This window comes from Papio anubis, chromosome 6 (genome assembly GCF_008728515.1).
Source record: "Papio anubis isolate 15944 chromosome 6, Panubis1.0, whole genome shotgun sequence".
NCBI classification, from domain to species: domain Eukaryota; kingdom Metazoa; phylum Chordata; class Mammalia; order Primates; family Cercopithecidae; genus Papio; species Papio anubis.
The window spans coordinates 65399017-65426501 of record NC_044981.1 but is presented as its reverse complement, the minus strand read 5'-3'; the positions used below and the strand labels follow the sequence as shown (position 1 = coordinate 65426501).

Genomic DNA, 27485 nt, shown 5'->3' with positions numbered 1-27485 from the left:
CATTTTAGTTACCATTTGGGATCAGTGGTTCAGAATTTACCTTTGAATGAATACTACTCTTCTGTTTGGGCCTTCTGATTACTATGCAAAGTAAAGTCTACATCTCGTTCTGGAATAGAAAGGTTGAGACCATAAAGAACTAAACTGCTCTCCATAATAATGTAAAATTTGTGTTGTTTTAATGTAGGGGTAGGGGAAGGCGGCAAAGACGTATGGGGTGGTGGGATAATTGGGGGATGAATAGGGACCTGGTATGGAGAAGAGTTAGGAGGAAAAGAAGCTCTAGTTAAGGAAAACAGGGCTAAAGGCAGTCCCCATGAGGTACATGGACTGCCCTTGAACGTTAGTGGTAGGAGAGAAAGCCAGAGGAAATCCCTGCAGGAGGAAAAGGCCTATCACTCCTAGAAACTATGAACTCCTCCAACCCTTGCTGTTTGAAGTGTGGTCCATGGAACAATAGCACCAGCATTACTGAACGCTTATGAGAAACACAGACTCTCTGGTCCTGCTCCAAACCTACTGACCTAGAATCAGTGGGATTCAAGTGCACGTTCACATTTGAGAAGCAGTGTTCTAACTCACTGAAAGCTTCTCCTTTCTGCTCTAAAAATCCTTGCTTTTCCAGTAAAATTTGTGTAAAACTTATAGCAAGGTCCTCCATGTGTCATGTGGAAATTAAGAGAGGGTGGGTGTCAATGTTCAGGTTTGGAGGGAAGACAGTGGAGACCTAGAGAAGCAGTTAAGAGATGGTAAGAGGAACTTCCAAGTGTGGAGCACCTAGAGAGTTGGCAGGTACCAGGGGCATGCACCAGCCTGGACTTCTGAGACATGAGATTTTCCAGACATTATTGGAAATACTCAGTTGGAGAACCCCATTAAAGACTGCCAAATCCTGTAGTTGTGTAAGAAGGCTTGAACTGAATACTAAGGGCAAGTACGACTTCCGAAAGTAGAAGAACTGGGGTACATAGGCTAAGGGAGGAGATCACCCCTTATATTGTCTTATGCCCAATTTCTGCCTCCAAAGAAAGAAGAAGTAAAAACTAAAAGGCAGAAATGAAATCCACAGGCAGACAGCCCGGTGCCACACCCTGGGCCTGGTAGTTAAAGATCGACCCCTGACCTAATCGGTTATGTTATCTATAGATTACAGATATTGTATAGGAATGCACTGTGAATATCTCTATCCTGTTTTTTTCCGATCTAATTACCAGTGCATGCAGCCCCCAGTCACGTACCCCCTGCTTGCTCAATCAATCACGACCCTCTCACATGCACCCCCTTAGAGTTGTGAGCCCTTAAAAGGGACAGGAATTGCTCACTCGGGGAGCTCGGCTCTTGAGACAGAAGTCTTGCTGATGCCCCTGGCTGAATAAACCCCTTCCTTCTTTAACTAAGTGTCTGAGGAGTTTTGTCTGCCGCTTGTCCTGCTACAAGGCCACAGACTGATTCTAAAGCTGCAAAAATTACTGTCATTGTTAATTTTTTAAAGTTGAAGCACAGGGAAAATTTGACTTTGTAACACTGAATGCTTTAAATAATGTTCCTGTTTGTCATGCAGGCAATTTAGTGACCTCTTCATGTTTTGTCCCCTGATAAACCAATATCCTTTATTCACTCTTATAAAGAAAGAGGTAGAGTGGTTTAATAAGATGTATTACTTTTTTTTAAACAAAGATGAAACATTTGATAAGCCTGATTCTTGAAAACTGCTTTTTTAAAAGGAGCATTAAAACAAGTCATTTTTTTGTACCTACGATTTCTCTTATCACTTTAGGTGGTCCTATTTGAATATAAATGATACTGTAGGGTTTTTCTCTTTTTCCCACAAAAAGAACTACATTTTGAAAGAAACCGGCTACACTAATACTCAAAAGTGGTTGGGAAGCCACTTTGATCTTACAAAAATCAAGAAAGAAAAATAACTTCAGAAGGTACACTGAGAACAGTTATTTAAGCAGAAAGATGTGTTTCCAATTTCTTTCGGATCAATTTGTACTAGCCTTTTGATACATTGATTTTATTATTTTAGCTGCAGTGTGTAGTTATACCAGATGAGCATTGTGATTTTAAACTTTAGGTTCTAGAATCAGCTCCCCTAGGTGTGATTCACAGCTCCAGTGCTTAGTACTGAGTGACTTTGGGCAAAGTTACTTAACGTCTTTATGCCTTACTTTCATCATTTGAAGTATGCAGGTGATAATAGACGACCTTATGGAACCTTTTTGTGGATTAAGTGAGTAAATACACGTGAAAGACTTAGTGCATAGCATAGCATAGCTAATACACGCTTGAAAATCTGATCGGTTGTTTCCCATGACAGGATCAACCAAGGTACGTGGAATTGGGGCTGATTTGGAAAAATATTTTTAATCCAGTTTTTTAGATATTCTTCCTCTGTTCTCAAAGCTAAAATACTTACAGGTTCTCCTTTTTGTCCTTTAGGGCCAACAGACCCTGGAAATCCTGGTAGTCCAGTTTCACCCTTTCAAGACAAAGCAGAAGAGAGATTTTGCAGATGGTTAGAGAAGCACCATTGTGACTCAGAACAGAATGATTGCTTGCTCTGCTAACTACATAGCATCCAACAGACAATGCAAAGTTCTGAATCTACTTCGACTATTTTTATGATAATGTGTTTGTCAGTACTTCACAATGGCTTTATATCTTTTAGAAAATCCATACATTTCATTATAATACTTAAATGTAATTTGAAACAAAGTTAATTATTTTTCCAGGAAAGAATATCTAGAGGAGAATAATTATAATTTTGTTCTGGTGTGCCAAAACCAATTTTTTGTGTGTGATCTCAAAGACATCAGACTGTTTAACTGGCACAATAATCTAGACTCATTTTATTTCAGGCACTTTTTTGTTTAGGTGAGCAGAGTCAGTAGTCATATGAAGCAAAATGAGTCTCTCAGCTGTTTCCAGGGTTTATAATGCTACTTAGGTGATTGGCTGTGGGCAAACAAGGCATTCTTGTAGATGTGGTGACGGCAGTAGCTTAGAAATGTCTAGGAGGTTCTGGTCAAAAACGCTGAAGAGAGATTTGTATGTGACATATACAGAGTGTTTTTAGAAAATGTAATTTGAGAAGAAATATTTAAAGAAAGGAGTTATATCACTAATGAGACTTCAGAGGAGTCTCAGCATTGTGCATCCTTTTAGTGTTTACTAAGATCTCTGAATACCTACACAATTTTTAAATTAAACATAGTCCCTAGAAGATATGTAAGGCTACTTTTTTTCCCCCAACCTCAAGAGCATTTTTGCAAAATGATGTTCACCATTACATTTCTGAGCCTATACCATTTTTGCCTACCTGGCCTATTTTTTTACTTCAAAAGAATAAATACAGAAAGCATAAAGTAGAATACACTAAGCCTTCATGTACCAGGTACCCGAAATGAAAGAAATTAAAAAATTTACAAAGAAGAAATCCCCTATATTTCCTATTTCCACCCAGAGGGAGCCACTCTCAAGAATTTAGTATTTATATTTTCAGTTTATATTATTGTACTTTTACTGCATATGTGGAATCATAAACATTATTTTGGATATTTGAAACAAATTCCATAAATAGCTTTATCTCATATAGAACATACTATGACTTGTTTTTTCCACTCAACATTGTTTTTAATATCCATCTCTATTGATACATATGATCTCATTCATTCACTGTAACAGCTGAGTAGCATTCTAACATGTTAATAAACCAGGGTTTATCTCAGCCCCACTGATGGGCACTTGAGTTGTAATCAGCTTGTCTCTATTATAAATAAGGCTGCAGTGAACATCTCTAATCCTGACCTCTGTGTGGATGTGCCTAACTGTTCATTTTGAAGCCTCAGTCTACCCAAAAGTGCTTCAAGTACAAATTTACTACAGCCCTAAAATCTTTGGCTTATTTTTATATGTATATCCTAATCTGTATCTTGTGATTTTCTGTAATGGATAGACAAGATCATGTTTGTATTAATTAGTCTTCTAGATTTATGGGATATGTTTTGTCAAATTAATCTTAATTTTCTTAAAATTTTAAAACCTCATGCAATACTGTAACTGTAGAACCAGCCCAAACAGGGCCTACTCTGCTGATAACAAAATGCCGAGTTACCTTTAAGGTATAACGGAGCCCAAAACTCCAAGTCATGCAGCCTAGGCACGCATAACAGAAAAAGCTTTGACTTGTAACAACAGCTGGAACCAACAATTCCTCCCCTTGGGTAGAATCAAGAAGACCGGGACATGACCAGAACCTGAACTCTTTCAGAAGCAAGGGGGTCCACTGGCCTGGAATATCCAGGGCAAAAATCTGCCTCAACATACCTTACCATAAATGGTCAAATTTGAAGCTGTCCAATCAGACCCTGCCAAACTAACATCCCTAGATCCTGTCTCTTGCCCTCTGATCCCTTAAAATTTGCCCCAATCCCCAAATCCAGGAGGCAACTTTGAGCCTGACTCCTGTCTCTTTGCTGGCTGGTTTTGCAATAAAATCTTTGTTTTCTGAAAAGCTGGTGCCATAGTTATTGGCTTCGGTGCACACTGGGCAGTGAGCCCATCTGCTTGATAACAATATTGTAAAATACATACTTGGTCTTCGTCCCAGTTTCCTGGCATACAACTCATAAAATCCTTGGAATCCCCAAAGCAATAAGTGTCTTTTCGTATGTTAATGAGTTGACTGGTAGCTGGCAGCCCCTAGGTGGCTTCGGGATTGGGCTGGTCACCAGAAGGACCAAGGCTTGATTAGAGTCTTTTCAGCCTCACCTCCAACCTCTGAGGAGGGGCGAGAGACTGAAGGTTAACTTGGTCACCAATGACAAATGATTTAATCAATCACACCTACATAATGAAGCTTCCATAAAAACCACAAGGACTGGGTTCAGAGAGCTTCTGTAGAGCTGAAGTTGTAGAGGTTCCCGGAGGGTGGCATGACCAGGGAGGGCATGAAAGCTTGGAAACTTGGCACCCCTTCCCACATACTTTGCCTTATGCAGTTCTTCATCTGTAACCTTCGTGACATCCTTTATAATAAATTGGTAAGCATAAGTAAATATCTCCCTGAGTTCTGTGAGCCGTTCCAGCAGATTAGTCAAAGCCAAGGATGGGGTCATGAGGACCCCGATTTATAGCCATTTGGTCAAAAGCACAGAAAAAACAACATGGGACTTTTGATTGGCATATGAAGTAGAAGGCAGTCTTGTGGGATCGAGCCCTCAATCTGTGGGATCTGTTGCTACCACCAGGTAAATCGCATCAGAATTGAATGGAATTAGAAGACAACCAGCTGGTGTGTATTGCAGAACTGATTGCTTGCTTGCTGTGTGTGAAAAATTCACATATTTGGTCATAGAGGTATTTTGTGCTGTGAGAGTTGATACTAGGAAAGAAGTGTTTGTTTTTATGACTCACCTCAGTACTAATTTTTTATACCATTAAGCTTTCAGTTAGTAATAGTAAGGCCCTGTTGGAGAGCCAAGGAACCAAATGGATAAGAAGCCAATTTGCAGACCTGTCAGTACAAATATTCTAGAGCAGTGTTTCCCAAAGTTCAGTCATCCACATCCCAACTGCATAATATTCGCTATGTCCACATACCACCTATATATACATAGCTTATTTTTTTCTCTAAATTCACTCACATTCTTAATTTAAATATTCAATAAGCCTTTTGAAGTAGTATCCATAAAATTTAAAGTTTAGTGTGCTGGATACAGGCTTTTTCCTAATTCAGAGGAAGCTACATAAGTATTGTTTTTTTCTATGATAGTATCTAAACATCCTGTGTATCATCACTCTTATTCTTACCACATTATAAGATAAGCCATTTTTTTCTTAGACATAGTAAATCATATTCAAGGTAAGGAGAGGGAGAAGTTGGTGGATACATTTAGGGACCAATTGTTGTTGGTTTTATAGAGAAAATAAACAATTAGCCTTGTATAGGCATTAGGGTGTAGAGTGAAGTTCATTTTACCCATCTGGTAGGTGCTACAATCTCCATTGCATAGGTGTGAAGGAAAAATACGCCTACTAGTTACACTTGCCTAATAAAATAAAAGTAGAAAGCTAAGAAGGGGTCTAGAAATTGCTTGTAAAAATCAAATCTGCCAATATCAAAAGGGAAGGGGAGGAGAATGTACATGGTGAAATAAGAGTAATTATATTCATAGCTGCTATACAGGTGAACCAATGTACATAGGTCTCCTGGGAAATATAGAGGAAGGACAAAAAAGGGGTTGTGGCTCATCTTTCCACATAGTCATTGGATGACATTGGGCTGGAAGGAAATCTTAGAGACCTCTTTCCTCATAAAATTCTGCAAAAAAAGCATTTTCCACCTGAACCTTAGACACATATGGGTTTGTATTTTTTATTTAAATTGAACGTTCAGTGATTTATCACTGTAAAGATGAGTTGAAACACAAGTGATGAATTTACTTTGCATCAGGAAAGACTCTCCTTCAGTTTGACACTTTTGATGCTATTCGAAAAGCTTGGGGCTGTAGCGACTCCACCTTTTCCCCGACAGTCTTCCCCCACAAGACACCTGCTATTTTCTCAGGAATGCTTAGATATCCTGATATTTTGTTCTACTGTCTCTATAAAGCAGTAGTTCTCCTCAAGTAACTTGCAAATACATTATCCCTTCTCCACATCCTGTCAGTCCCAGTCAAGCCACAGAGCAGGGATCATCCATCATTTCCACACTGGTAGACTGATCATGTGGACAGTCTCCATGGTCATTTACTGCAAATCGTGGTTTTCCCTGTATCGTAGCGTTCTTGATACAGGTTGTGGCTGCTAAACCAGGGATGATTGGTGTGTATATTCCAGTGCTGTTTGTGCTTGTTCTGGTGCTTCATTGTAGCGTCGGGTTCCAAAGGGTTGACTCTTTTGGGAATTCTATTTTGCTGGTCAGTGCATTAAGAAATAGCATATTATAAAGGAATGATGAATCACTTATGTGTTTAATTATTCTTCTGGTTAAATATTTTATTCTACAGCACAAATTGAGTCCCTTCTTTGTCAAAATTATGGTGGGAGATACAAAGATGAGCAAGACCAGGTGCTAAGAATGAGAATAACAATTAATCCTCAAAAGTGCTAAATGAGACCTCATGAGAGGAAGGAAAGATTGAGGTGGGTGAATAGAAAAGAACAAATCTTTAGTGAGGGCTTTATATATGTTTTAGTTATTGTGCTTTTGAGTAACTTCCTATTATTTAATTTTAATCCTTCTATCAAATCTTTGTGTAGATACAGTTATGCCCATGGTGTGAATGAGGAAATGGATACTTAGAGAAATGAAGTGACCTTCCCAAGGTGACCCAGCTGTTAATGCCACAATCAACTTTTTGTCTCAAAGCTCATGCTCTTCCTATTACTCAGTGGTTCTTAGCCCTGGTTGTATATTAGAGTCATCTGAAACACTTTTAAATAGAGCTACAACCCCTACTCCAAATCGGAGTCTCTGTGGATGGAGCCCAAGTGTGGGTATTTTGTCAAAGCTTTCCATGTGATTCCAATGTGCAGCCAGGATTCAGAAGCACCGGGGTTCACCACAGGTGCAAGCAGAGATCTGTGAGAACAGCTTGATGGAGCTTTAAATTATCACTGTGGTGACTTACATCACATTAAATTACATTACAATTTTTAAAACTAATGTATTGATTCAGAAGAGATAGTAAGTAGACTTGCATAGGTAGAGTTGATTTCACCCTTCCAGCAACTGCTATGCTTATGTTTGTGTTTGGTTGGTTGTTTTGAGACAAGGTCTTGCTCTGTTGCTCAGGCTGGAGTGCAGTAGTGCGATATGGCTCACTGCAGCCTCTATCTCCTGGCTCCAAGTGATCCTCTTGCCTCAGCCTCCCTGGGAAGCTGGGACCACAGGTATTTGCCAGCATGCCCAGCTAATATTTTTAACTTTTGTAGGGATGGGGTATCACTATATTGCCCAGGCTGGTCTAAATTTTGGGCTCAAACGTTCTTCCCGCCTTGGCCTCCCAAAGTGCTGGGATTACAGGTGCGAGCTACCACCTGTAATTTTTGTTTATTTTATGCATTATTTATTGGCAATTTCCTGTTAATCACGCTTTTTAAAAGTTTTTTTTTATGTGTCTCTTTATATCACGTACGGCATCAAGTTCCCTGTAGACTCGTCTGTTATTTATTTGAGTGAGAGGAGGGAAGAGTTATGCCACTGGCTTTTCCTAATTCTACTTAAGATTCTGAAGCAATTAGAAAAGATTTTGAGCAACAGAAAAGGTCCTTAGAGTTTGAAATACACCTGTTTTACAGAATCAAATTTCTCATCAGTGAGGTCTTAAGAATGTCTAAGTAACATATGTTTCCTAATGAACACGGCAAAACAGAAGCCAGCTGTTTTGTTTCAAGAAATGAATCATCATTTAAATACTTTAAAAGTCACAACTCTCTTCTTTGCTCAGCTGTCCTATGTGACAAGCTTTGTGGCTTTCTTTCCTTTTTTTTTTTTTTCCCCTTAGCCTGCATATGTCCAGAAGTCATTGCTTAAAATGTAATGCGTTTGTTATGGTGGCGTATGGTTTCTGTTAGCTATTAGGTTACAGGAAATAATGCTAATGTACTAGCAATAAAATCTAACTCACACAAATGACTTATCATTGCTGTGTAATCAATTTTTTGATGTCTTTTTTCAGAATGTCAAGGTTTTATTTATGATTTATTTATTTAGCAGAAAACTTCATTTTCAATCATCAATCTGTAAGAAGCTCCTAGTTTCTGGCAAGACTCTTTTAGTAGTAACTTCTGGTGATGAGTGTACGACTTTTTGCATGGATTGGTTGCACTGATTTATAAGACACAGAAGTCATATTTTCTTGGATTCATGTCAAAATCCCCTGCCCTCAATCTAGAGAATTTTTACAGGTGAATGAATGAAGATAGCTAGCACTCACAGGTCACATTCCCTCAGAGTATTTTCAAACCTACTCATCTCTGCCTGTAGATTTAATGTGCATTTTTTTTCTGACAATGGCACATTTGCATGGAATCCAAGGTCATTACAATTTCAGAATCAAACAGGAGTGAAACATCTTATTGAATGGGGAAGTGAGTCTGTCATCTTTACAGTTAAGATAATGAAACCTGCGAATGACAAGGAGAATGCAATGGAAACTTATCAGTGTCTTAATTTTAAAACTATTTTGAAATAATTACTTGGCTAAACCACTACTGGACAGTATAAAACCCCACCAAAATGGCTGCCAGGGCAGCTTACGTTTTGGTACTTAGGAAGACACAAAACAGTGAGCCTGGGCCTGAGGCATTTTGCCAAAGGGGTCTTCAGATTGTTTTTGCCACCTACACGGATTCACATTTAATTACAAAACAAGTCTTGTGTCCTGATTTCATTTATCTTATTACAGTAATTTCCCCTTGATATGTTCTCTTTCTTGCAGCCAACTGCTACTCAGCAGTCCTTGCTGGACCCTGAAGCAGATTCCAATCCTACTGCCTGGTGAGGAGGCAGGCAGAGGCCCCTGCCCACTGCAGGCTGGACACCCTCCCAGAGATGCAACCCAACTGCTGCCGGGGGGCTGCCCCTACATGGGAATGTGTAAATCCGTAGAAAATACTGGACCCTTCTATTCACTTTGAAAATCTGATTACCGCCGGGTGCAGTGGCTCAAGCCTATAATCCCATAACTTTGGGAGGCTGAGGCGGGTGGATCACCTGAGGTCAGGAGTTCAAGACCAGCCTGGCCAACATGGTGAAACTCTGTCTCTACTAAAAATACAAAAATTAGCTGGGAGTGGTGGCACATGCCTGTAATGCCAGCCACTTGGGAGGCTGAGGAAGGAGAATCACTTGAACCTAGGAGGTGGAGGTTATAGTGAGCTGAGATTGAGCTACTGCACTCCAGCCTTGGCAACAAAGCAAGACTCCATCTGGAAAAAAAAAAAAAAATTCTGATTACCTTGTCTCCTTTCAGGCCTCCAGCTTCATGTTCATCATTTCCCTAGGGAGGAAAAACAATTTAAAATTCAAAGAAAAATCCACTAATTTTTAATGCATTCAATGGGTAACAGTATAAGTAGTCAGATAATAGTACTGTAACAGCTTTTTACGGATACTAGGTCATTTGTGCAGACATCTTTGTCTCTCTCACCCGTTGTTAAATATTCCTGTTAAATATTTTTCTAAATAATTCCAGCTTTGGAAACCCCATGCATCTTCTTTGTGACTTCTTAAGGAGATTGCCTCCGGAGAAACATCACACCTCTGGGGATAAATACTCACTACTCCAAAACCACATCTGGCCACTTCAGCTGGCCTCTCCATGTATCTGAGCATCTCTGATCTGCTCTCCCTACTCTCAAGTATGCTTTATTGTTCTCAGACCACTACATTACACTCTACAGTCCCGGGCAGGTGACTTGCCTGTAACTACACTGAAAAAAATACAAGTTCTCGGACATCACTTTTTTTTTTTTTTTCCTTTTTGTGGAGAATGGTGTCTCGCTATACTGCCCAGGTAGGTCTTGAACTCCTGGGCTCAAGCTATCCTCCTGGCCTCTGCCTCCCTAAGAGCTAGGATTGCAGGCGTGAGCCACTGCACCAGGCCTCAGATACACTTCTAATTCCTGTCAATGAATGTACCAACCCATGTACATGCACACCTGGGTAGTTAATGAGCTGTCTCATCTCTTATCAGTGGCTGTTTCCTCTATAAATTCTCTGATTCCCATGCCCTTTGCCTTCTTAGGAGATTTTCCTTATTAATGTTACCTATTGCTATCAGGTGAAATTGGCCAATTTGGTAAAGTTAAATAAAATGTAGCTAAAATTGGCCAATTTCTTTAACACTTCTCTTTCTCTCTCTGACTACCTACCCACTCTACCTTCTTTAAACTTAACACACAAAAAGCATACAGTTCCTCAGCACACATTTCCCTTAAGTTACTCTCTTTCCTCCCATTTCTGGACATTTTCTCAAAAGGGTAGTTAGTGCTTTCTGTGTCCACTGACCAAGACAGCCTTTAATGTTTCTCTCAGCGGGAATCAACTTTGGACAGGCTTGTTCCTAATTCCAGACCCCGACCTCTCTTTTTCTAGACCAATTGCTTTAGAAATCTGTATTTGTAAGTTCTTTCACTATCCCTTCGAAATGTAAATCTTCCTAAAGTTTTACAATCTGGGAACGTCTTTCTCAAGGACCTGGGAACCATCCCTTTAAAATGTAATCGTGGAGAAGATAGTGCCACTATCTTCCAGGCTCTGTGAGAGGGTAGGAGCCTAACTTCAGCCTTGTGCCAAGTTGTAAACCTTCTTCCTGTCACAAAGATACGAGAAAGTTTACCCTTCCTTTGGGTAGAGCCAATTAGCAAACACAAGGAAGTGTGTTCTCTCTCTTACATCAACACTTAAAAACTCTCCTGAACTTTGTTTCAATGGAATTGAGCTCAGACTAAGTCTGCCCTCTCTCTCCTATTGCAGTAGCCTTGAATAATGTCTTCCTTGCCTGTTTAACTTTGTCAGATGCAATTTTTTATTTGACACCACTTATTCATCTCCTGTTTACTCCTAAACACATATGTATTTGACACTGGCCCCAGTCAGTCCACTGATGTGGCCCTCTAATGTTATTAATAATATCTTTGCTGCTTACTCTAATGGACTCTTCTTTAATTGACCTTGCTACACTTGTCACTCTCTTGGCTTGTATGATAACTTACTTTCCTGGTTTCTTCCTGTCTCTGTGACTTCTTCTTCCCTCATCTGTTAAAGTTTGGATTTCCTCAGGACTTTCTTCCTTGTGACTCAACACTTTCTCCCCAGCACTCTTATTTACCTTCATGGCTTAGGTAATATTTACACAGCCAAATTTATAAACCCAGTATATACTTCTCTTCTGAGTTTTAGACCCATATATCTAATTTATACACCCTGCATATACTTCCCTTGTGAATTTTAGACTCATATATCTAATTTTCTACTTGATGTATGTACTTGTAAATTCTAGAAGCAATTCACATTTAAGAAGTTTAAAACTGAAACAAAAAATGCAACAAATACACATATATATGAGAGAAAAAAATAGAGTTACATCACACTGCTAACATTGTTTAGTACAGAAGTGGGAGAAGAAGAATCAGTTTTTTCTAATGTGTCTCTGCAGTTGTTCTTGTTAAATTGAGCAGGAATTCCATTTTACAATTGAAAACAATTACGGAAAGAAAGAAAACCTGAATTCTTCCTCTCTGTCCGAGTGTCATTCTCAATACCACCTGGTTTGGCTGTGTCCCCACCCAAATCTCATCTAGAACTGTAGCTCCCACAATTCCCATGTGTTGTGGGAGGGACCTAGTGGGAGGCAATTGAATCATGGGGGAGGGTCTTTCCTGTGTTATTCTCATGACAGTGAATAAGTCTCATGAGATCTGATGGTTTTATAAAGGGGAGTTTCCCTGCACAAACTCTCTCTTCTGATGTCTGCCGCCATGTTAGACGTGCCTTTCACCTTCCACCATGATTATGAGGCCTCCCCAGCCACATGGAACTGTGAGTCCATGAAACCTTTTTCTTTTGTAAATTGCCCAGTCTAGGGTATGTCTTTATCAGCAGCATGAAAACGGACTAATATAATCACCCTCATCCTTATTCCTCGAATATGATCAGTCATCCAGTTTGGTTGACTCTGTCTCCCCAAATGTCTTCTCTTCTTTTGAGAGAAAGTCAACCTGCCTACACCCAGGCAGCCCACCATCATGTCTTGCCAGGATTATTGCAGTGAGTCTCTAACTGGCCTTTTACAATCCACTCTTGCTTTCCTGACATGCATATTCTCTACATAAGATTAGAGAAATACCTTTAAAAGACATTCTGACATCCATTTCTCAAAACTTTAACATCTCCAGCAAATCTCTGCATAACCTGAACTCATTTCCCTCTCCAGCATCATGGTGGCCACTCTTCTTCCTCAGAAGCTTCAGCTGTCATGGTCTTCTCTCAGCTCCCTAAACTGACCAAGGTCATTCCCATCTCAGCCTCCAGATCACCACTCTGTGTCCTCACCTTTCTATCTGGCCAGAAACTAGTCATTAATCAGGTCTCAACTATTATGAAATGCCATTCATGAAAGCCTCCCCTGGCATTCAATAAATATCTGTTGGGCAAATGAGCCAGTAATTCTAATCATGTGGTTTTTCCATTAAAGTTATTTTTCTGATTAAAAATACATGTGCTGATAGAAAACCTAAAAGGTCAAGAAATATTTAGACAACAAAAATATACAGAGGTACCTATTCAGATCACTATTGCTACAGTTTGGTATTTTAAATATTCCTTCCATGTTATTTTGCTGCTCCAATAAAAAGTCAGTAGTTTGGCCGGGCGCGGTGGCTCAAGCCTGTAATCCCAGCACTTTGGGAGGCCGAGACGGGCGGATCACGAGGTCAGGAGATCGAGACCATCCTGGCTAACACGGTGAAACCCCGTCTCTACTAAAAAATACAAAAAACTAGCCGGGCGAGGTGGCGGGCGCCTGTAGTCCCAGCTACTGGGGAGGCTGAGGCAGGAGAATGGCGTGAACCCAGGAGGCGGAGCTTGCAGTGAGCCGAGATCAAGCCACTGCACTCCAGCCCGGGCGACAGAGCGAAACTCTGTCTCAAAAAAAAAAAAAAAAAGTCAGTAGTTTATAACTGATATTATTATTGGTCTTGTAATGGATATTCTCTCATTTTCTTCTGTCAACTTTGGTCTGTGATATCTAAATTGAAAATAAAAATTGTAGTCTCAAAATTTTGTTCTAAATTATTACAACCAACAGTATTTGAAAATGAAGCATGGAAACACTAAGGTATATACACACGTTTATAAAGAACCAGCAGTTACAAAATGGCAGGTTGCTTGGATGCAACCTGCATAGAAACATAAATCTTAGAGATGTCTCAAAAACACTAGTCATTTGAGCATGGTGTCAGCACAAAACATCAGCATCTCCCCCTGGCTATGCTTATGATAGGATCCTTTTTGGGAAACTGGAACATGCTTTCATCTGAGATACGATTTGCCTGGAGATGGTCTTTGGCTTGGAAGGCCCCATGCTCTTTGATTGCAGAGCAGGAAAGCACCTAAACGGCCTCTGGGGAGAGCATGTTCTAGTGTAGCCCACCTCACCCCCAGTAACCTACAGGGCATCAGAGATGCTGTGGCTGGGGTGAAGGAATGTCTCTGTAGCACCAACTCCTAGTGTCCCATCAATAGGCTTTATTGTTCTAAAATCTTGATTTTCTGATGGCTTTCACACCCAGAAAAACAACAGGGCCATTTATTGCTGATCAGAGCACCATGTTTGCTTCACTCAACAGCAAGACCAAGAAATCCATCTAATCAAGGACTCTTGGTGGCCTTTAGTGCTGTTCTCCACTCTTGGGTTAATAATACTCAAGGCAGATTCAAACTCGAGCTTCAGTAGCGCTTATTCATTGACATGTGAGCTGCTTCTCCCTGCTATCTCCAAGCTAGCTGCACCAGACAATTGCCTGGCTTAGTGACAATCATAAGAGGCACAGTCTTTGTGTTTCTGGAACTGCGGTTCTGCGTCCGATGCTATTCTAATTTTATTAGGTTATTTTGTGTCTTGGTGCCATGTTAAGGGTTCTTGTAAGCCTTCCAAATACAGTTTTGAATGTGTTTATTTAAAAATTCTTGTGGTGATGTGGTGAGGGTTGTGGCATGAGGATGCTAATCTGCATGCCCATCTCAAGAATTCTGGGATGTCAGCACTTGTTCTCGGGTCTGTGTGGGAATGGTGAATGCAACTTTGGAACGTATGGTCAGGCAAGTGAAAACACTCAAGCTACTCAAAGTCTTAAAGATGATTTTCTCTGGAAAGAAGAGAATGTACCTGGATATATCATGGATTGAACCACATGAGATGACCATTTTTATAGGCCCCAGAGAGTAAAATATCAGCAATTTTCTACTGTTCAACTAATAAAAGAACCTAAGGATATGAACTCCTTCCTAGGGTATGGAGTCATTACAAATCCCCAGGGTTAGCCTTTGGGGAACTTGTTGTAATATCCTAGGCATGAGGGGACATAAAGTTCAGAAAAACCAGGTTGTTTTTTATAGGTTGAAATTGTGTACCTCCCACTCGGATATATATGTATAAACTATAACACCCAGGACTTCAGAATGTGAACTTATTTGCCAATAGGGTCATTGCAGATGTAATTAATCATTAGTAATAAGTAGTTAAGATGAGGACATGCTGGAGTAGGTTGGGCTCCTAATCCAATAAGACTGTGTCCTTATAAAAAGGGAAACTTTATAGAGACATGCACGCAGGGAGAACACCACGTGAAGATGGCCAAGGAACGACCAGAGGCTAGGAGAGAGACCTGGAAGCCATTCCTCCCTAGTGCCTTCGGAGATAACATGGCCCTGCCAACACCTTCGTCTTGACTTCTGGCCTCCAGAACCGTGAGATGATATATTTCTGTTGTTTAGGTCACTCAGTTTGTGATATTTTGTTGTGGCAGCTGTAGCAAGTTAAAACATAATATGTGGGCTAGGAAAGCTGTGTTCGTTTGAAGATAAGGCCTAAGGCTGGCTCAAAGCCCAACTTCTTAGTTAACTGCAAAAAACCATTTCACCAGCCACAAGTGTGGAGGGTCATGAAAGGAAGGGAAGACTCAGGTGAGTTGGGAGGCTGTCTGTAATCAAACCAACATCTGAAAGTCCATATGTCTGTCCACAATGTTCCTCAAAGCCAGTGGAGCCTGGGGCACAGGGAAGGAAAGCGATGAAGTTAGAACCTAAACTTTATTTCTCAATCTTCTGGGCTCAGAAAGGTTGCCTGCAGTGTCTCCAAGGGAGTCTTCACTTTATATGCCATCATTGGGTTTAACTCACCGCTTGGAAAGGCCTTGAATATTGGATTTTGGATAAAGGCTTTCTGTCCTTTCTAGTCTGTGGATATTAAAGTGAAGTTATGATTTAATATGTGAAAAGAAAAATAGATTATTTTGCTAGCAAATTGGTTTTATTTTTGGATCAACAATTTGGAGAAATGAATACAAGAATTGGTTGCTGGGAGGCACAGCATCAATCTCCAACAGCTGAGACCGAGTGTGGTGATGTAAGATAACACAACTCTGCATTTTCAATATGGATCTTTAAAAACAACATCAAATGTAAAATCCGCCAGTACTTGGCCTCCGCAGATAAAATGTGTTTTTTTCCTCCATCTAAAGTGTAGTAAGGAACTGTGGGTCTGTGGCTTCGGTAGTTGACAGAGCCTATCAAATTTTTATTAAAACCCCCAGAGCTGGAAACAATGAAGTGCAGTTTACTGGATCATGAGCAGATTTTCCTTGAGGGGAAGAATATGCTCAGCACTGTTGCTTCTTTGCAAACAATTTTAAAGAATGGGAGCAGCTGTTTTGCATATTATTTTTGTGGTAGAGAGAGAAATCTAGTTTTTATTCTTTGCATCCATAAGTGGGCATGCAAAAATCCACATAAACACACTGATATCATCTTCCTGACCTCACTCCTTAGGCTGTCTCTCTATTCCTCATTTGCTTTTTCTTTCTTCCTCATTTGCTTTTTTTTTCTTCATCCCTTTTTTGATTTGTGCTGTGAGGAGAGAGGGTTTCTTATACCTGAGCTTCTCCCTCCAGATGACATGAGGAAAATAGTAGAGGAAAAGATCAGTTCCTATATGGGGGCCAGAGGGGAAGTGAGCATCCTGGGACCAGAAAATGAACCATGGGCTCTTTGAGTTCGGAATGAGGAGGGGCAGTTTATGAGTAGTCTGTTACTCATTCTCCCATGGGTAGTTGCTTGAGCAGAATTTGGGCTGTGTGACTGTTGAAGCCACTGTGAGTTGAAGAGCTGAGGTCCAGGGCTCCAGTGCAGACATCACATAAATCAATGCCAATTTAAAAGGGAAGATTATTTTAACCTTGGAGTGTCACTTGCTATGTCTCAATACATGGTCCATTATTTAATCCTTAGGAAGGTTTCACTTAGGCCCCGCTTCTCTCTGTGCTTATTTGCTACAGTCAGACCATCCGACACGCTACAAATTGCCAAATGAAACAACCTCAGTGTCCAAAAACAGACAGGGGTAGGTGGTGGAGACAATGCCAATGGAAGACATGCATCATGCTAATCACAGCACATCTGGCTTTTCCTTTGTGAAGCTGAGGGCGAGGAGGAGGTGGTTACAATACAGAAGCATGGGGCAGTGTGGGCACTGGGAAGGTGGGTCCCACTACCTCCATCCTTCCCAGTGGGGCCTTGGTGTAAGAGCTCTAACTACTCTGAAAGGAAACAGAATAAAGTGTTTGGTAAGCTATCTTCCCTTAATTCACAGATGGATCTAAAGCCTCTAATGCTAAATGGTTACAATGCATCATTTGGGATAACAGCTATACTCTCTTCTCTTTACCCAGCTTTAAAGTCACATTTAAAGAACATGTGGACTAAATACCTGTGAGCCTCTATTCTGTAATGGCAATAAGAGTAACGGGTTCTTTCAGGTGAGTTAATAACTAAGTTCAAAGTACTGGTTTGTTACTAGCAAGATTTTCCACTCCGTTGCTCTGGTCAGCCCCCAGTTTTTTTTGAAATATAACCTTAAAGTTTAAAAATTTACATTCTCAACTTTAGGCTCTAAAATATAAATGCTCTATATATCTTCATTTAAGGGAAAACTGACTCATCAGCAAGACAAACTGTATAGAGAAGTACTATTGGGAGACCTGTAAAGATGAGAGCTTTAAAAGTTTTGCAAGGGATAGCAAATATTTAAGTAGCTGAGTAGCAACTCGGTATATTTTATACCAAGGGCAATAGTAATACAGTGTGTTCTTTAAGTTTTTCTAGCTGACACTGTGTCATCAGAGCCAACTTATTCTCATTATTTTGAAGCATTTATGATAAATCCTATTTTATAACAGCAGGTGTCATTATAGGTGTCATTAAATTGATTAAATTTAAACATGCTTCAGCATTCTTTTTTCCACTTGTGCTAAGCCTTAATATTTTGAAAAAGCTAGTACAGTTCTATTAAAGAAATGTCTAATAAAGAAACATGAAATATATCCCAAACATTCCTCCTAATATAATACTCCCTGGAAAACCTAAATAAATGAAGGAATTTAAAATAGCATCACTATCAAATTTATAAGGTATAAAAAACTTTTCACATTTGATTTTAAATTTGTCAACCATAAATTATCTAAGTCTTTATGTTGACCTTGTTCTGATGAAAGAGAAACTGGATTTTATAATTAGTTAGCTAGCCATTTAACAAATTTTTTTGGCATATAGTGTCTCTTTGGGATTTCTAAACATAGAGGAGTAAAAACTCAGAAAAAATTACAGGAAGGGAAAGTAAGAACATAGGAAAGAAAGACATAAAGGGAAGTGTCTCCAATTCTTCCTGTGGTGCAAGAAATCAATGATGAACCATTATGTATACAAGGTATCCTAATTAGTGGACAGAATGCCTCACACAAAGTGATCAGACCGCAAATATTTGTCATTGAATGATGACTCAATCAATGATCTCACGTAGATCTTCTCTTGGCTGCCACTCTGTTGTGCTCCTTGTAGAATCTGGAACAAAACTCTCTTGCTTTTGCCATTTGGGAGCTTCCACGTCAGCATTCTACCTATCCCAAATGTGATTTAATAAAACCTTGGGGAAATTAAACATAGTTCCCCCTGAAAGGTGGGGACTCTCATTCTTGAACTGTAGTATGCAAATATTTGCTTGAGATTTTGGTGCCGCACCTATTGGTTTTGATAAGAAGTCTATCACCTGTTGTGCTACCCAGAGCTTCGAAGTATCAAATAATTTCTTTCTGCCCTCAGAGAGGCTAGATCTATGATATTATCAATGGCAGAACACCATGTTTTGCATTAACAAACTTTGAACAAAATTTTTAAAACACTTACTAGGATAAAATCCTAGATCTGTAAGATACTGAGCAAAATACTTTTTTATTTTTGTTTTTGAAAACATAGCTTTCAGCATGGAAAGATGTTTAAATGCATGTGATCATGTATAAAAGTCTGAGAAGTTAGGAATTAATACTTTTTTTCAAAAATACAATCACATAAAATTTCTATGTATTATAAATTATGGGAAAAAAGAAGCCATACCTTGTTATCCTTGTTATAATATCCACCAAGAGTCTGGTGTATTCCTTGTATTCCAGGAGGTCCCTGTATTATAAACAAATCAAAGACAAATATATACACATTTACCAAAACAATGCATATTTAAATAATATATCTAAGAACTCTTGAAATCATATAGTGAAGAAAAAGGAAGTATCTATTTAGTCAAATATTCTGATTAATAGAGAAATACATGGGCATTAACTTATCATCAGGCTCCTAAGATATTTCTAGGTTAAATCCTGCATGAATCCAAAAAGAGGTCCTAAGTGGGAGCATGTAACATTTTACCAGAAGGTCAGCCATCAGCATATTCTTTATTAAAAGGAATTATACCCATAAGACTCTCCCAGAGAAGAGGTTATAGCTCTTCAGTTTATTTTTGGCACTTCTCACAGGATTTTGATCAATGTACTATAGGACTGTGTGTTCCCACATGCTATTAACTTAGTAAATATGGGGAAAATGTTTTTCTATTGCTTTACTTTTTTAAATTAGTTGTATGAAAATGGGATGCACATGGACTTTTGGGCCAGAAAAAAGATGTCTGCTATAAAATCTCAGACTTAAGAAATTTAAATATTGATAGTTTTCAGTTGACCTGGAAATAATTCAGTAAGCACTATGCTGGGCTTGGAGTGGATAGGAAAGAAGCAAAGACATTTGGCTGTCTCTAAGGCTTCTAGGAAGAAAGGAAGAGAAGACTTTTCCAGGTTTTTCAGGGATTACATTTTGGGGTGAGAGCCATAAAAACCACAAAGGTTAGCATTATTTTAGATTAAGTAATTCAAGTCAAATAGGTTCAACTATCTCAGAAAAGAGATTGCATATTTCATCCAGAGCTCAAAAGCTAGGAGGAGAGAAAATATTATGGAGACCAAGTTTTTAACATGTTACCTTAGAAGATAAGACCTAGAAGGAAGATGATTAGCCAAAATCAAACAGCGCCATTATACAAAGATTATTATTTTTCAAAGGGAATGAAAGCTTTGAAAAGTGGAGAAAAATTTTAAGAAGCAATCATTAGCTGCGCTCACTGATACAGGTAACACCTTAGGTATACAGAAAAGATTAATGTTGGTTAACATTTACACCAGGTGTTTCTTATGAGCAGCTTGTGACTGAAGATCTGTTCTAATATGAAACCTTTGCATTGTGCCACTAAACATAAAGGGCACAAGAATGAGGTGATGGATACTTAGAAGCAGGTTGGTATAATTCTTGAGAAAATAATGGGCCTCAGGAGTAATGGTGTTGCCTATGATTGGAAAGACAAATGATGCTGTTACCTTGCTGAAACAATAACGGAGCTATTGTAAGAAGAGAATTCTTATGGCATTATATATTTTTCATGAAACTTTTCATCAGCCAGCATTGTGTAAAGAATTCTAGGTCAGTTAGAGGAAGTAATGAAGAAAGCAATCATTGAGTTGGGGGTGGGGGTTATTACACAAAGTATCTAGCTGAGAACATGCAAGTTAAGATCTTATTCTTGAAAGTCAGGAGACATGAGGTTCCATACATATTGATCCTTCTGCAAATATATAATGAGGCAAGGAGGAATTTTAGACACGATATGTAGTAGCATTAACAGGTGGCTTAGGAGTATATGTATAGTAGGCATTCGGTGAATGTGTGTTGATGACAAGACTGATTCGATCAAAGAACAGTGATGCAGTAGGTAAATTTAACTTCATACATATTCAATCTAGTTAAAAGAGAGAGTCTTAATTATTACGGCTCTTAAATATAGCATAACAATTAATAATACAGTCTCCTAAATAGAGTAGCAGAATCAGTGAAATAATAATAGCAAACTTTTTTGTTGTTTTTTTTTTTGAGACAGAGTCTCACTCTGTCACCCAGGTTGGAGTGCAGTGACACGATCTCAGCTCACTGCAACCTCTGCCTCCCAGGTTCAAGGGATTCTCGTGCCTTAGTCTCCCGAGTAGCTGAGACTACAGGCATGTGCTACCATGCCTGGCTAATTTTTGCATTTTTAGTAGAGGTAGGGTTTCACCATGTTGGCCAGGCTGGTCTCGAACTCCTGACCTCAAGTGATCCACCTGCCTTGGCCTCCCAAAGTGCTGGGATTACAGGCATGAGCCAGTGGGCCTGACCAATAGTAAACATTTATATAGTGCTTATTATGTGCCAGGCATTACAGCAGGAGTTAACTAATTTAGTCCTTACTAGGACACATGAGGAATGTCCCATCATTCTCTCTGATTCAAAGATAAAGAAAATGAGGGTTGGAAATGTTTAACTGGTCCAAGGTCACACCGCTGGCAAGTGGTAGGGCTAATACTTAACATCAGCGTTGGGCCCAAAGCCAGCTCTTGTCTACTCTACTGTCTTAACTTAAAGGCAAACTAGGCAAAAAATCACTGTTGCAGTAATTTTCTTTTATTTATTTATTTATTTATTTTATTTTTTATTTTTTTATTTTTTGAGACGGAGTCTCGCTCTGTCACCCAGGCTGGAGTGCAGTGGCCGGATCTCAGGCAGTAATTTTCTTATCATGATGATGTGTGTACCCTAGAGAACACTGGGTGATCACTCTTCTATGTTCTGTTTACTGGAATTGAAAAAAAATCAACAAAACTTGTACATAACACTTCTGCCAAGTACCACACTCCTGCACTGTGCTTGGTGCAGGAGGTGAGAAAGTAAGCACATTACCTTTCACTGTAGCCCTACCGTGTAGTTGAGAGAGGCCCCTTTATCGTCTCCTTGTATCTCCCATCTGTGTTCATACAGTGTCTTAACCCATGTTAGGGAGATTGTCCCTGAATATTACAAAACATTTCTCCTAGTCTGTGACTGTATTCAAATGTATCCTATATTTGTTTGTAGAGGGTGGGAGAGCAGGTGGTCTGAGATACAAGAAGTGTGAAGTCTCTCAAAAGGTTCTGGGAGGCAGTAAGGAAAAGAAGCAGGAAAGCAAATGTGTGGTAGGGTTTGCATAGCATAAAACAGGTAGCAGTGTAAATGAGAACAGTAAAAACAATAGAACGATAATGATTTGTAAAAAATTGGATGAAATGGGATATGATCCTTTACAGACTGGTCATCTGCAAACAGAGGATAGCTGTATTTCATAAGCAAAGTATATACTTCTCATTCAGGATCCTGATCTGGCTGCTGCTGAGCTTACCACTGGGGGTGGAGTGGGAGAACATGCGTGGCTCAGTACAGCTGCTCCCTCTAAAAACAAAGGCAAGGGCACAACTCACTAAAAACAATGCCAAGAGCAATGAGGCTACAGAAAAGGTTGAACATTATCATTCAAATATCCACAAGATTAATAAACCCATAACAATTACTTCTACATTTTCATATGTTCTGTTTTTGTCACAAAATGTCATATCTCCAAAGTAGTACTCAAAATGGGTTTGATTTGCAGTTTTAGGTTCTACCACTTAATCTCATCATGAGCATTTATGATGACACTTTCTTTCTCACTTTTTTAGTCACTGGGATAGTTTGGGTACCATGAATTCCAAGTTTAATGTAACAGAAATTTACAGCCAACAGTCTACCCTGCAGGCAATACTTTATACAAACTCTCCTAGTGGTCCAAAGGAACCCTTCAGAGACTGGAAAGAGGCACCAGTCAGAGTCTTCTGGAAGTCCCCCCTCTACTCTGACTATAGACAGTGAGGCAGTGTCTCACTTGGTTGCTCTAAAGCTGTCAAAAATAGTGGTCATAAATAAGCTCTATGCATATAAATGGCAAAAGCAACTCTGTTTACAATTGGAAAACAACCTTGGGGTTTCAGAATTGGTGGCTATCCTACCAGCCACATTCCAAGAAATGTGCTATTTTTCTATCTTCTATTCTGGTAGGAAACATGGCTGGAGAAGATCCAAGGAGTTGTTTCCAAGTTTAGCAAGAGTTGTCTATCTTGCAGACTGTTAACTCCAAGAAAGAAGTTAAAGACTTGTGGTAAGTGACAGATCTCTCGGCATCACATGGTGTTGTAGATGCTCTAGGGCAGTTGACAGAATCCTTTCTCTAAGGTTTGCATTTACAAGGACCCATCAAAAGACACTTATATGACCCAGGCCCAGTGGTGAAGAGAGGCCAACTGCAGAGGGTATGTCACCCTTGGCTAATGCTCTTAGGAGCTCTACTAGGAAAAGTGGTTAAAGGTTTATGGAAAGGAAAAATGTCCCAATATCTTGCTTATAATAGTGACCCACAACATGGTTGTACACAAGTCATGGCTATACAATGTCTATCTTTTATGGAGATTTGCTTTACTCTATTTGTATGGGATTGGGAGATATAGGACATCTGGATTAATGTGGTGAGTATACAATTACAGAGCAGCTAAAAAATGCTAATGAACTCCAGGGAGAAACAACTGTTCAGAACCCAACTGTACTGATTCATAATTATCTGAGAGGCCTATAAACCGGGTGTGGATAGAGATCCTGATGTCATTTCTTACTGCAAAGAACTACAGCAGGTGTGATAAAGTGAATTAAAGCTATATTCAATTTGGGAAGTATATACTCTCAGCAATAGTTCTAGCAGCTTTTAAATAGTTTTTGGCTTAAATCTTGCTGGAGGTGGAAAACAGAAATACCATGATGTCTGCCACCGGACTTGTCAGACACATAGTGTAAAAATGATGAGCTATTTGCATTATCATTCCCTTAGTAGATTTCAGTTTTGGCTGCACATTCCCAAAGTTTAGAAGTTGGGAAGAGTTCTCTGTTAAAAACCATAATCCTTAGTCCTAGTCTTAGCTGCATTTTCACTTTTTAGCCAATTCACCAGGTATGCTCAGCTTAAAGAGCAATATTTTTGCCTTTTTTTTTCCCTCATTGTTCTTTGCCATAAGCTGCCTGTTCAAGTCAGAGCTTGAGCCTTCTGATCCGGCTTCAGCACAGCCTGCACACTGTGAATCAGGGTCTCTGTGGCTCCTTAGTCAAATCCCCTGCTCACTTTCTGATCCTCAATCCTGAACTCTTTTCCTTTCTCCCTTATCTCTGAAAGTACCCTGTACCTCTTCATCTCTGTTGACTGAGTCTCCCTGAGCCATCTGGATGCCACTTATGCACCATAGCTCTTCAGTCTCCTATTGGAAGCATTTTTCAGGATTCAAAAATACATATTTTCAGGTTACATACAACTGCTTTTGGCCCTGTGGGTTTTCAATTAAATTCAAGAACAATCTTTGAAATACCAAAAACCTCTGTGAAGGAAGTTGTACTAACCAACGCTCTTCAAAAGTGCTAAAATATAGCTTTTCTGTAAGAACAGATAGAATGCTTGTTGGAAGGTCCTTTGGACTAATTTTCAAGAAACCTTTCCAGTGTTCTAATGGCTTGTAAAAAAGTAGAGATCAGTAATTATTTTTCCCTTTGTATTCAAGAAAAAAAAAAAAAAGCAGTCATTAGGAAGCCTAAATTCAGACACAGGAATGGTGAGATGAAGCAATAATAATGGTTGGAAAAGGTAATGTCAAATGAGTTTTTCTCTCATTTATGTTTCCGTCTATAACACATTATACATAACTTAGTAAAGCACATTTACATTGAGTATAGTGGCTTATGTACATGTTTCTATTCCCAGTTGCAACAAAAACTTTGTGAGGGCAAGGAGTTTTCATCCTTTCTTTCTTTTTTTTTTTTGAGACGGAGTCTTGCTCTGTTGCCCAGGTTGGAGTGCAGTGGCACCATCTTGGCTCACTGCAAGCTCCACCTCCTGGGTTCACGCCATTCTCCTGCCTCAGCCTCCCGAGTAGCTGGGACTACAGGCACCCACCGCCACACCTGGCTAATTTTTTTGTATTTTTAGTTTAGAAAACGTTTAGAGACGGGGTTTAGAGTTTAGAGACGGCGTTTCACTGTGTTAGCCAGGATGGTCTCGATCTCCTGACCTCGTGATCCACCCGCCTCGGCATCCCAAAGTGCTGGGATTACAGGCATGAGCCTTTTAACCTCATTACAGTACAGTCTGCAGTATCTCTCCCCTGTCACCAGCACCAAATGTTTGTTGAATTCGGTAGAATCATTGCTTTTATAAGAAAAAGTCTGTGGAGAAAGCCAAGTTTTTGCTTGTTGGTTTTCCTTTTAGTTAGATATGGTATCAAACAGAGCAAAGGGCTGCTGCTTCCAAATTTATAGAAGACAATATCAAAAGATTTAGATTAACCTAAGAATGTGGCTACTTAATTGAAAGCATAGCTATAGTGAGCTCCAGTTAAGTAGAAAAGAGCTCATTGATGGATTTTTGGACCAGAATTACAACATATAAAGTTGTAAAGTAACTCTGGCGAAAAAACCAATAACGTTTTTCAGATAGAAAATATTTGAGGACTCAATTTCTTTTTTTAAAAAAATTACCCATCCTTCTCTGTCTTAATATTTGCTCAAAAGGAAACTTTTTTTCAGTGTGGGGTTTAATTACATAAATTAAGCAGTTATAATTGTAATGGATTTTTTTTTTCTGAGAATGCTTCTGCTATGAATTTTTAGTGATTAAAGGGATGCCAACACCTCCTCCCCACCAAAAAGAAAAACAAAACACCAAAAAACAAAACACAACAGTTAGTAGAAACTCTTGAACTATAAAATGTGATTCCTAAAGCCAAGAGCAGATTCAGTGGGTATTTATATTATTTTTATATTTCAATATAGAGACCTCAAGCTCACATACTTGGGTTTAACTGGGTCACCCTAGGGAACATGGGTGGGCCAGATATAGGTAAAACGCAAAGGTTCCTGGGAGGAGGTCTTTTTCCTTCAAATATCTTGCCTACTCTCCAGGCTATGCCCAAAATGTCCTAAAGCAAGTCTTATTTTTTTTTTTTTTTGGTGTTAAGTTTTATTGCCAGATCAAATACAAATGTTCCTAGGAGATATACTACTAATGGTTCATGTTTTCACAACTCTGGATAACTCTAAAAGTATTTTCACTTATATTTTCTTGGGTGGTAGGGTAATGTGACTGTAAAATGCATTATCTTATTTGATTCTTACAATAACCAACTGAAGTGGGTACTATTATATTTTCCATTTAACAGATGGGAAAACCAAGAGATTTTTCCCCAAACCACACGAATGGTTGAACCAAGTCCAAAATCATTCCATTCTAATAGATTCATGTGAATTGTTCATTACATTTTTCCCAAGAGCAAGGTGGGTAGGACAGAAAAGGAGAAGAATAAAGGGATGGCCCTTGCAGGCTAAGGACAGAAGAAGATAGCACCAAGGAGGAAAGGGTGGCCGGGGACTCTGCAGACTACGTCTCTGCCTCCACCACCATTAGGCTGAGGGCTTTAACTTTCTGGAAAGAGGCTTTGAGAAATGACTTGTGAGCCAAGTCTTCAGGTTAATTTGGATTGTAAGTGGTGGGGACTCAAATGGAAATAAGCTCAGGGAAAATTCATGTTTCAGTGCTAATCTGAAGGATCTGTTTCATTCATTGGTCAACACAAAAGAATACAGTTATGCAACTTGAATGCTCTCAATTTAAAAGAGATGTTTTCAAGTGCGTTTGTTCACATTGAAAATAGAATCTAATGAGTTTTTCCAGATGATGAATATGTATATGAATATATTTAGGCCAACATTCTTAGATGGATGAAGTTTCTCTATAAATACTTTAACAGAGGAAAATAGGAAGGAGGGGAGCAAAGCAGATAGAAGAAAAATTTACATGCAGGTGATAATAAAAGAGAAAAAATAACCCTTTTGCCTTGGAAACGGTAGGTCCTAAATCCTGGGAAAGAAAGACAGAAACGATGAGAAGATGGCAAATAATGATTAAATGAGGAAAATGATAACAAAAATATTAATAGATAACAATAGTTACCATTTGAAAGTGACAACTGTGTGGCAGGTACATACATTATTGCATTTAGCTCTTACAGCAATCCAGTGAGGTGGTGTTTCCTTATTTTACACATAACAAAAGACTAAATATCGGACTCAAGATCATATAAATAGTAGACAAGAGCTAGGTTTCAACTCAGGTCTGTCTGACCCCACGGCCTTGATCTTTTAACTCTTTCCTTTAAACCACCTCACAGTGAGAAGGATGATGGGAAGATAAAATACCAATCATCTTAAAGCTGGTTTTTAAAAAATCGAGCAGGGCATTGTGTGGTGAAAGACCACAGGATTAATGAGATACACAATCACTAAGGGCCAAGCAAAGAAGGGTCTGAGACTTGGTATAGATATGCCTTTTGAAAGGGCCAGGCACAGTGGCTCATGCCTGCAATGCTAGCACTTTGGGAGGCTGAGACAGGCAGATTGCTTGAGCTCA

At 39.3% G+C, this 27485-nt stretch overlaps 1 protein-coding gene across 4 annotated transcripts in view; it reads right to left on the bottom strand.

Annotated features, from left to right (window-relative positions):
- COL19A1 (collagen type XIX alpha 1 chain) overlaps nucleotides 1-27485 on the bottom strand; it is a 333080-nt gene that overhangs the window by 74446 nt on the left and 231149 nt on the right. For all 4 annotated transcript variants that reach the window (XM_003897789.5, XM_009205449.4, XM_009205448.4 and 1 more), the window contains 3 exons: nucleotides 19181-19243; nucleotides 9972-10013; nucleotides 2423-2485 (listed from right to left, as the gene is read on the bottom strand). In XM_003897789.5, coding sequence (XP_003897838.2) covers nucleotides 2423-2485; nucleotides 9972-10013; nucleotides 19181-19243 — 168 coding nt within the window. The remainder of the gene's footprint in view (nucleotides 1-2422; nucleotides 2486-9971; nucleotides 10014-19180; nucleotides 19244-27485) is intronic.